The sequence below is a fragment of the Archocentrus centrarchus genome, chromosome 14 (genome assembly GCF_007364275.1).
Source record: "Archocentrus centrarchus isolate MPI-CPG fArcCen1 chromosome 14, fArcCen1, whole genome shotgun sequence".
Classification (NCBI taxonomy): domain Eukaryota; kingdom Metazoa; phylum Chordata; class Actinopteri; order Cichliformes; family Cichlidae; genus Archocentrus; species Archocentrus centrarchus.
The window spans coordinates 30923027-30934678 of NC_044359.1; the positions used below are offsets into that span (position 1 = coordinate 30923027).

General features: G+C 39.4%; 2 protein-coding genes across 2 annotated transcripts; both read left to right on the forward strand.

Annotated features, from left to right (window-relative positions):
- The first annotated feature begins 4910 nt into the window (after positions 1–4910).
- On the forward strand, positions 4911–6489 carry LOC115792255 (claudin-4-like). Its single transcript, XM_030746725.1, has one exon. It carries the CDS (start codon positions 5181–5183, stop codon positions 5850–5852), a length of 672 nt encoding a protein of 223 aa, XP_030602585.1. The 5' UTR covers positions 4911–5180; the 3' UTR covers positions 5853–6489.
- Positions 6490–9675: 3186 nt separating this feature from the next.
- LOC115792258 (claudin-3-like) lies at positions 9676–11579 on the forward strand. The gene has a single exon (XM_030746728.1). The coding sequence runs from the start codon at positions 9857–9859 to the stop codon at positions 10505–10507; it is 651 nt and encodes a 216-aa protein (XP_030602588.1). The 5' UTR covers positions 9676–9856; the 3' UTR covers positions 10508–11579.
- The last annotated feature ends 73 nt before the right edge of the window (positions 11580–11652 follow it).

Here is an 11652-nt window from a genome sequence, read left to right on the forward strand (position 1 = left end):
ATATGATCAGTATTAATGATCAGAGTCCTGTTTCACTAAGATATTAAACTTATTGTCCAGCAGGTAATCCTAGCGCTCTGACTTAATTTTATGGCAAATCAAGATGTAAAGTGTTATTTCCAGGAGTCATGTTCCTTGGTTAACGATTTTTAATGAGTAACTGTAACCTCCAATAACTGGGTTACATGACCAGCCAAGCAAGACACCTGAGTCAGCACTTGTGCTTCTTGATTCCATTTTACACCTCCGGTCCTGCTGAATATATTGCACATGAAGTTGCAGTGTACTGAGTTTAATTAGTAATAGAAAGCCTGCACCGCACTTGATATGAGCGCTGTATCTCCCTCAAGCATCTAAGCAGAGGTATTACTTTTATTAAAATGTTGTTTAACAAAAGTTACCAGTGTTACCAGCAAATGATGTAAAAAAAAAAAAATTCAATGTCACAACACAATTATATAAGCTTCTATTTTGAGTTCATATATGTGACTCCAGAGGAGTCAGTGCCTCACCCGACATACCCTTTCCTATTGGTGGAAAAATTCACTGCATCAACCAAAACAAGGAAAAAATGCTATGGAAATGTGTGGTTGATAAGCAACAGGTGAAGCTTGTGGGTGTGGTGGGGCAAAAGAGAGACAGCGATATTAATAGCGAGTTTTGACATTTGAGAGATTTTATCGTGTTTGGAGTGTGTAGTTAGCATGTAGTGTGTTTGATGTGTTGTCTAGTCATAGAAAAGGCAGATGCTACTGTAAACGCTGGCTCCAGGCGTACAACAGGAGGAGTGACTCACCTGAAGTGTCAGGCCTGTGATGGGCCCCTCTGTCTAGTGTTAGACAGGAACTGTTTCTTGGAGTGGCACAAATAATTTGTGTGGTATCTTATTGTGAAATGTGATTGTTCTGTAAATAGTTGTACAAAAACACCTGAGGTATTTCCTGCATTTTAATGTAGTTGTATATAACTTTGTTGGTTTTCACAGAAAAAGCAAAAAACTTTTCTCTATTTGTATTTTATAGTTTTTGTGTGATTTTAGGTCCAATGTATTAATACAGTATGTCAAAATAAAAAAAAATAAAAAACTTTTTTTTAATTTAAAATCATGTCTCACCTCAAAATAGGATTCATCTGATATGCAGGACACAGCTGTGAAGGGCCAAGAACTAGAGCCAAACTGAACATCATGTGGAGCCGATCCAGATTCTGGATTTGCAGGCTACTTCAGTTTAACATGGGAAACTCCATTTAATAGATTACACAGTATTATCATGTGTTGCAGTAAGAAGCATATCAATGAATAAGAGTTAATGATGCTCAATGTCTGAGAAAAAATATTTCATTTTCACAAATACAGGATCAATAATAAGTCTGAATTGGCAGACCCCTTATACTGACATGATGAAAATTGCTATAGCACCTTAGCTCTATAGAGGTTGCCTGTGTCACAGATTGCTTGAGAGTTAGATGTGCCAGGAAAAAATGTGTACTCTCTGACTGCTCTGCGAGTGGTTCCTGGAGGTTGCTCGCTGTTCCTAAAGAGAAAGCAGTTGCAAAGAGAGTGCTGCACCAAAAACCTCCTTATGATTGCTTTGGTCACTACAAGATAGCTACAGTACAATCACCTGTTTACATGTAAGTTGTCTCACTAACTCACTAACTACCAGCTCAGATGTTGTAAAACTTTAAAGCGATTTACTACAGAAAATGTTCGTCTTCTAAATAAAAGCGCTGCAATCAATATGTTTCAAAAGGCACAACTTCTAATCTGAAGGCAAACAGTCTCTGTTCCAGTTTGTCAGCGTTTGACAGTTTCGCTGCTGCTCAAAGAATACCTGGCAAGTGTTTGCAGACAACTCGGCATCTTCCATGCAAACTACAGGGTACTGCAGCAATCAAAGGAGGTTTTTGCAAACTGGTTCGTGAATACAAATTTTTCCCTCTTGGCGAGGCGTTGCTGAGGTATACTAACTTGACGCTGACATACTGTCATGACAGCTGGTGGAGTAATTCTGCCATCCTGCCAACTAACAAATCTTTTGTGATCAAGGTTAGCTAGCTAGCAATAACACTGGCTGATGAAGCAAATAATCATGGCAAAGCCACCAGACCATCCCCAGAATTTTGGATCAATCAGCCTACAGTGTTTTGTTCAGTTTGTTAGCAAACAAGCTGTTCATGTTAGTAGGCAAGCTAACAAAAGCTTACAGTTCAGGGTCAGATTTGATACCCAAAGCCAAACAAAGGTCTCACTATAAATCAAATGCCCTGCTGATATTGATCCTATGATCAATAATATGTCTAATCATTGTCCAGTGTTCCTAATCTTTTGTCGCTTCACTGTGATGGTTAAAGTGTATTTTGCAGGTTCCATTTCTGAAGGCTAAAACATTACTCACAGTGGTCCGTGTAATGATGCCAAGGATAATAATGGTAATGTATATCACACTGTTGGAATTTGTTTCTTTCTAATGCTACAGCTGTGATTTACTGCTTTGTATACTGCTAAGAAGCTTGTAAATTTCCTCCATGGGGATCAATAAAGTCTAATCTTATCAGAAACCTATAATGATGCCCCAACATATTATTAGTCTGAATAAAGTTGTCAAAGAAACATGTTGTAAACATCCCATATCTGCCTCATTTCCGCACGGCAAGTGAAAGTGGTGGAGACTGTAGTAGAAGCTACACCAGGCTTTTGAGTACTTTGGCACTTTATGTCTGGCTGTGGACATATTTTTGGTTATGATGTTATCACTGTAAAAGCATCATATGCAAGTAAGATGCATTTATTAATCTCTGCATAAATAATTTGATTTTAAAGGGAGCTGTGATCTGAGAGTTCATTAGAACCAGCAGACATTGCACTGGTGTTTTTACCAATTACTTTACCACGTTTGACTTGTGTAGCAGGTCTGACTGCTATCGTGAGTCATTAGCAGCTACAATAAGTGGTTTGGTGTACACAGAGGATCAATTTGGAGCAAAAGCAAAGAAAGGCAGGATGCGAGAACAACAGCTGCTCAATCGGATATTTCTTATTTAAACATGCAAATAAAGAAATACTATTGACAATCAGATTTGAATTGGTTGATTGTATTGTTTCCTTCCTAAATACAACACTTACAACAAACAATAAGGGCCTTTTATTAGGCTTTATCTTATCATGGTTTCTGGGTAACCTTTTTCTGAGCAGGTTTGTTTGACAAACATTACAGTGTGATAAATTGTACACGTATACAAGACAAAGTGTGCTAGATTACTGTAGTGCCTATAGGCCTCGCGGTGATCAGGTAGACAAAAAGTACCTGTGTTGAAATACAAACTCAGTGACTCACACTAAGAGTTCAGTAGGTCTGGAGTAACGTAAAGGACACTTCTTTACTGTTATGTAGTTTTTTTTGGGGGTCACTGAAGATAAGAGAAGTTCTTATTTCATGTTTTGCATAATCGTCACATTTAAATGTTTCAGATCTTTAATTTTAATATAATAGTCAAAGGTAACCCGAATAAAAGCTACCCAAACCTACCTGACCTTATGTGAATAAGTAATTGTCCCCTAAACCTATTGACTGGTTGTGCCACCCTTGGCAGCAAGAACTGCAATCAGTGTGATAACTAACAATGAGTCTTTCATATCTCCGGGGACTGCATGACCTCACTGCTGCTGGTTTTATGTCTAATGTTACTGTGGAAACTAGTTAAAGGCAACGTACTAAGAAAAAGCCTTTCCCAAGTGATTTGGTGATTATCTCCACACCCACAGCCTGGCATAAGTTGTTTTTCTGTGCCACAGACCTACAATATTGTCCAAAAACTAATAAAAAGGCATCAGTGTCCCACACCATTATATAGAGCTTCTTCAAAACAGTGAACATTGGCACTGAGGCTTGTGCATATTAACATAAACATATTTTAATCAGTTGAAAAGATAAGTATTCTTTTTAACTACAGCTCAAGTAATCTAAAGTCTACAGTGTCCATCTGTTTTAATAAATCAGCTGTATCTGAAGCCCAATGAGCAGGAACAAGAGGCCCTGAAACAATGATATATTGTTGGTTTTGTTCTTTTTTAAATTTAAATCAGAGTTCATCTTTATTGTGTTTATCACACTGTTGTTGCCTAAAAATTCACACATGCTTTAGCTGTAGTTCTAAATAATCCCAGCGTTCCACACTGGAAACTGAAACAGGCACAGGTGGTTCACAGGAGTCACAGTAGTACGTCTATAAAATGTATTCCTGGCCTTTCTAGTTTGACATTAACTCAGATTTTATTGTGTGGATTTGTGACCCTGTGGCTGACTGGCACACATTTCTCCTATATAAACTGGAACACTGTTTCGGTTGAGGCTATAAAAATGTGACAGCAGAACTTGAAATGGACAAAAAATATATTGCAACAAACTAATAAAGTCTGATATCATTTGAGCAGATTTTTTTCTTTTGTCTTCTCTCAAACCCACTTCCACTCTGTGCAAACACATAATGAACAGACACTTATACTTACACACACACACACACACACACACACACACACACACACACACACACACACACACACACACACACACACACACACACACACACATCTCTTAGAAAACATGTTTGCCTATTTTACAGTCCTGTGTGGTCAACCACATAACAAGAAGTGTCCTAGAAACTCATTACCTATTGACAGCAATAAAGCAGACACACCTAGAGCTACCACGGGCAAAAGGTTAAACCATGAAAACAGTCTTCATCTGAGAAAGCACACAAGTGCACGCCAACACACCCAGGTGGTAAAAGAGGCTAATGCACAGGAATCACCTGATTGGTCTGGCGAGTGATGTCATCTTCTAGGTGGGTCCAACCGCTTTATAATTTAAAAAAGTACACAGATAGGGGTCATTGGCTGCTTAAGAACGGGCAGGCAAATGGTGCAGAAAGTCTCTCGTGGAAGTACACTAACTGGATTCAGCAGCAGCTACAGCAGCTACAGCCTCAGAAGAGGGTTTACCTTTTGGAGAGCAGCGCAGAAAATAGGGGCTTATAGGACAGAATAAAGAAGACTTGAGACAGTCGCTGAAAAAAGCCCAACAAAAAGAAATCTAAGAAAATAGGAAGGAATACAAACTTCACCTTGACTTGAACCAAGAGGATATAAAAGACATAGAAAAGGACTGTGTGTTTGCACCATGGCATCTTTTGGACTTGAGCTGACTGGCATCACCCTGGCAGTGCTGGGCTGGGCTCTGAGCGTGACCAGCTGTGCCCTTCCAATGTGGAGGGTCTCGGCCTTCATAGGCGCCAACATTGTCACTGCTCAGGTGTACTGGGAGGGTCTGTGGATGAGCTGTGTGTTCCAGAGCACGGGACAGATGCAGTGTAAGGTCTACGACTCCATGCTGGCTTTACCTCAGGACCTCCAGGCTGCCAGGGCACTAACTGTGATCGCCATCATCCTGGGCGTGGTGGCTCTCCTCATTGCCATGGTGGGAGCGAAGTGCACCAACTGCATCGAGGAGGACGGGGTTAAAGCAAAGGTGATGATCGCCTCTGGAGTGGCGTTCATCACGGCAGCTCTGGCCCAACTAGTGCCTGTTTCCTGGTCAGCAAACACCATCATAGTCGAGTTCTACAGTCCACTCGTCCTCTCAGGACAGAAGATGGAGATTGGGGCATCACTGTATATTGGATGGGCTGCCTCAGCCCTGCTGCTGGCTGGGGGAGCTATCCTCTGCTGCAGTTGCCCTCCAAAGGAAGACAAACCACTGAAATATAACATACACCCCCAGAGTCGCGCAGCATACTCAGCCGCTCCAATGTCAGCAGCTCAAAGCTCCTATACAAGAAAGGACTATGTGTGAGGGAAGAGGACAGGAACAAGGAAGGATTGCAATTATTATTGTAGGGTCTATACCCTACAAAATAACGCGCCTTGAGCACCACTCTTGTGGTGATTTTGCGCTACATAAATAAAATTGAATTGAATGTGACCTCTTTTCATTATTTTCACATGTAACCTAGTTTTTTTTATGTTTTCATGGGAATTTGTATAAAAATTTAGCTAAATACACACTAGCCATGTCATGGGTTATTGGCTTTTATGGAGTCACAGATGTGAAAGAGCTAAACAAAACAGAGCTCACACTGAGTTTCAAGGGAAGGTCAAAATGGTGCCATGGACAAAAAAAAAAAGGGAAGTGTGTAAAAGTCAATGATTAATAAGAGTGATACATGATTTTGTTGTTGTTGTTTTATCTGTCACATTTTAAGATTTGATGTTTCTGTATTCAGGCAGTTTTATGTATTGTACTTTCCTGCAATGTTCTTTATGTCTGTGTATTTACTTTGTGCATTTGACAAAAATTCCATATATTTTTTTATTGTTAATACAATTTTTATGAGGCACTTGACTCCATATATACAAATGTTTTGCTTTTAGATCTGACATGATTAAAATACCTTAGATTAATAATGTATTAAAAATATCTACTGTTTGAAATGAGAAGTGTGTAAACAGGTTTCTGTATTCTGTATAAAGAAGAAGAAGAAACTGATAGTAACAGATATAACATTGGAAATTAATATTCTTGCATTGATTATAAGCGTAAATGTGAGATGAATAAATTTATAGAGCGTCAGAGCTCCTTTTGAAATTCATTAAATCTGATGTCATGGGGGAAAATGTTTCTTCTGTTTGCTGTCTGACTCAGTGCCTAAACCACAGATACCAACTCCTTCCTGGTTTGAATAGTCAAATTATTCCTGTGAGCTGCACCATTACAGCATATGGGTGACTGCCCATCTGCTTTCAACTTTCAACATGAAGGTTGTTCATTTAAACTACTGAAACACCTTTGTGACACCGCACACACACACACACACACACACACACACACACATATATATATATAAAATTATTAATCTGCAAAGTTGTGAGTAAAGTAAGTAGGGTACAATTAAGTCTAATGCAGTTCCTGCGTGTAGAATCATTACCAGCATGTATTCTTCCACTCTTCCAAACTTATGTATCTTTAAAGACTTATCTATCTCAAAAGAGTATCTGTATCTCTAATACTGCTTCTGCACTTGTTTCGGTAACACGGGTTTTTGCTGTTGTGTCAGTAAACATTCATGAATTGATGTTGTTTCACCAAACATCTGATACCAGTGTTGAAACTACACACAGGCTCCCTTATGTCTGACAGTGCTGTTTTTATATCTCTCAGGGCATTCTCTTGAAATGTGCTTGTGTGTATAACAGAAACATTAAGTGAGCTTGTTTTCTAATACTTCATATCAAGACGTCACTTCCCTGTTTTGATTATTTTGGGTGCAGCAGCTGCAGGCCTGAGAATAACCTCTCTGCTCTCTCATTCCAGAATAATATTCAGAAATAAGCATTTAGCTCAGGATTGATCAGTTAATTAATGATAAGAAATGTATGATTTGACATGTTTAATTCATTCTGTTTGATTGAGCTGCATGCTTATCCTTGCTAAACTGCTTAATTAAATATCCCATTTGCATTTAAAGTCTCAAATGGTTTTTACCAAGTGCACAGGATCATTGGAGGAGGGCAGCCATTAACAGATATGATTGATGATTGCATTTAACTATTAAGGTTGCAGCAGAGGGTAGCAGGGTCTGGAATTAGTTGGCAGTAGAGTTGAGCTCCTCAAACCAGCTCAAATAGTTTCTGTATATTTCTAATAGAGTAATACGCATAGGTTCAGCAACTCGGACTCGATGGGTGAGGACCAGGTTCCGGACTTCCTGTACAAGGGAATAACTGGGATCTGACACTATACATTTACTGGAAAAAACTTTTTTTTTTCTTTAAGAAATCTTTAAGAAATCCTAAGCAGGATGACATTTCCAACAATCAGGATAGATTAAAATGTAAATTGTGTTTTTACATACGTAATTACAAAGTTTGTTTTACAGTTTATGAAAAAACCATCGCCAAAAATTTAAATTCCTTAAAAAGGTTAAAGAGCCTACTTTCTTAACCTAAATCAAACCCATGTCTGTGGTCAGCTGGAAAAGTTCAGATTTTTTGCACTTTTACTCATCAAATGTGCAGCAACATGAATGGGACACATAGTTATAATATTTCCAACTTTTAAAAACAATATTTTTTTAATCAAAAAAAAGGGTTTGCCCTTCAAAGCTTATATTTGCCTATTGTCTGTTTACAGCATAACAGTCTTGCAGACCTTTGGGAGCCTATCCCAGCACGTCATAGGGCAAGAGGCAGAGTACACCCTAGACAGGTCACCAGCCTGTTGCAGGGCTAAAATAATGTTTGTTTCATTAAAAGCAAATTTATTTCAAAAACAAAGACATTTGTAACGATTCCAAACTGTATGACTAAAACATAACTCTATAGCAGTTTATTATTCAGCCCATTAGTTATGGTGTAATATATATATATATATATATATATATATATATATATATATATATATATATATATAACAGTCTTCATGTAGTGCAACAATTCGTCTTTTAAGATCCTCAGAGAGTTCTTTGCCATGTTGGAACTTTCAGTGACCAGTATGAGAGAGTGTGAGAGCTGTACTGAACACACCTGCTCCCTATGCACACCTGAGACCTAGTAACAATAACGAGTCACATGACATTTTGGAAGGGAAATGACAAGCAGTGCTCAATTTGGACATTTACGGGTGTAGTCTCTTAGGGGTGTACTCACTTTTGTTGCCGCTGCTTTAGACATTAATGGCTGTATATTGAGTTATTTTGAGGGATAAATTTACACTGTTATATAAGCTGCACACAGACTACTTTTCATTGTGTCAAAGTGTCATTTTGTCAGTGTTGTCCCATGAAAAGATATACTTATATATCTTGAGAAATGTGAGGGGTGTACTCACTTTTGTGATACACTGTACAGTGGACATGTTTGTTTCAGGGAAATATTTGGTCAGAGTTTAACCGATACTGAGAAGGTCATGCTCTCTGTATGCTAAAGGTGTCAGACAACTGGATTGTTGTGTTTTCTCTCTGCGCATATTCCAGTTCCAAGAAGAGATCTGGGATTGGTTTCCAGACACTGAATCCTGACTGTCTTTAGAAGCCTAAATGATCTGAACTAGAGAATCACAGAACAAGTACAACCAGCTTACTTGACAGTTAATTTTCACCATGGTTAAATTTCTATGCCTACTCACAACAAAGCTTGTGCAGTAGCCAGAGGCTAAAGGAATTTATTTGTTCCTTAACGTCAACCACTGAATGCAAGGTACCATTTCTGGTTAATCAATGACTTTTTTCATGTTGTCTTTTCATTCATTCATACACAGTATAACTCGTACTTCCCTCTCTACTAAGTAAGTTAATGGCCTGATTTTGCAGTCTTCTTCACTTTCACTCTATATCCTCACAGTTTAATCACCCACGTGATGGGGAACTCAATTCCTGGGAGAAAACAGGTGAAATGCTCTGCTGAAGTGCTGATTTTACTTGGAAGTTAAGAGAGAGTGTTGCTAACCGTGCCCAACCCCCATTAACCACAGACACACCTTTCCTCCATCACATCACTGCTCTCCTGCCCTGCCTCTAGCTCCCCTCCTCCACTGTATGTTCACAGGTGTGTATTTGTTCTGTTTATATGTGAAGACAGCCTCCCGCTGACATCAACACCAGGGGACTCCTCCTTGCTCCCCTGAGGTATAAAGGTATCTTGTTTCTGTGGTTGCATCCTATAGATACATCACACCCTTGTAACACCTGACAGCGAAGCAGCAGCCTTTTCACCACAGGACTCAGCTGAAGGACTTAGTTTGTTGGACACTCTGTGGACTCACTGTTTAAATTTTGTTCGGTCACCACACAAAGAGTCAACATGTCGATGGGTATGGAGATCGTGGGCATCGCCCTTGGAGTCATTGGATTTCTTATTGCAATAGTAGCCTGTGCCCTACCAATGTGGAGGGTGAGTGCATTCATTGGAGCCAACATTGTCACTGCTCAAATCATCCAAGAGGGTTTGTGGATGGACTGCGTCACCCAGAGCACAGGCCAGATGCAGTGCAAGGTCTACGACTCAATGCTGGCCTTGCCTCAGGAACTGCAGGCCTCCAGAGCAATGATGATCATTTCCATTATACTCGGGGTGCTGGGTGTCATGATTTCCATAGTCGGTGCCAAGTGTACCAACTGCATTGAAGACGAGGCAGGCAAAGCCAAAGTGATGATCATCGCTGGAATCTTCTTCATCCTCGGTGGCATTTTGGTCCTCATACCTGTTTCCTGGACTGCAAGTGTCATCGTCAGAGATTTCTACAACCCTGTTGTGCCCAGTGCTCAGAGGAGGGAGATAGGAGCATCGCTCTACATAGGCTGGGCGGCAGCCGCCCTGTTCCTGATCGGAGGGGCGATGTTATGCAGTAGCTGCCCACCAAAAGAGAAGAAATACCTGCCGCCCCGGATGGGGTACAGCGCCCCACGCAGCGTCGGTGCAGGTACAGCATACGACAAGAAGGACTATGTTTGAATGATGCTGACGGATGAAATGAAAAAGCTTTTTTGTGTGTGAGTTTTTGTGTGCATGTGTGTTTCTTGTTACTGTCGCAGGGTGAACCCGACTGAAAGACTCCGAGATGAAGATGCGTGCACAAATACTGATCTTTTGCTTTGCTTTCGGCTGTTGTGTACCTTCACAGACTTTGGCTTGTAAAAAATTCAGAAGGTGAATATGAGTTTAGTAAATATAATTATAAGCAAAACATAACTTTGTTTTTTTTTAAATGTTAAACTTCATGCTGCTGAGAATATTTCTATTAAGCACATCTTTAATACCTCTTCTTTGGCATTGCATGAGTTTGAACCCCCCCCGGTGTGTTGCTCTGTTATTAGCTGTTGGCTGGCTCCGTGGTGTCCTGTTTCACTGAAACTCGCTGTTAAAATTCCATGTGTCATTTCCCTGACAATGACCAGGAGGAGCTCTCATTTTACATGGATGTGGTTGTATGATTGTTCAGTGTGTGTGCGCGCGAGCGTGTGTGTGTGTGTTTGTGTGTGTGTGTGTTTTGCATGTAATATTTGCTTATGTGAGTTTCTGTTGAGACTGAAACTAAAGATGGATCGGTGATATTGCCCCAGGAAAACTTTGTCTTCCTCCTCACAAATTTTTGTAAATGAATGTATTTAAATGTATGTTCAAATATTCAAATATACAGAAAAATATTGTGGGGTTTTTTTTTCTTGTTTTCTGAAGTTGATGTTATATTTTTGGTTTTCTGAAGCTTTTTTTTTTTTTTAACATTTTTTTTAAATAGATTTTAAGTCATATTTGGTCCCCTGATTGTCACACTCAGGACCTGCTGTGTGTGTGTGTTTGTGTGTGTGTGACACCCCAGTGGTGCACAACTACAGATATTGTTTGGTGTCCAGACATTTTGTGTTTTTGTTTTGTTTTATTCTCTTTTTTTTTCAAATCTATCTACATCTTTTAAAAATAACTATCATTTCTAAAGTAAAACACTGTTCAAATCTATGTATGGGCTTCATTTGCTGTTTTATAATAGTCCTGGAAATTCAAATGTGTTGAAAATGTGAATAAAAATCTTCTTTGCTAAAGGAAAAAACTTGGGTCCTTTATTTTAGAGCACAAAACTACAGGAGATGCATCACAAAATG

Bases quoted from the DNA above. Each gene is read 5' to 3' on its own strand.
- LOC115792255 (XM_030746725.1), top strand. From the start codon at position 5,181: ATGGCATCTTTTGGACTTGAGCTGACTGGCATCACCCTGGCAGTGCTG.
- LOC115792258 (XM_030746728.1), top strand. From the start codon at position 9,857: ATGTCGATGGGTATGGAGATCGTGGGCATCGCCCTTGGAGTCATTGGA.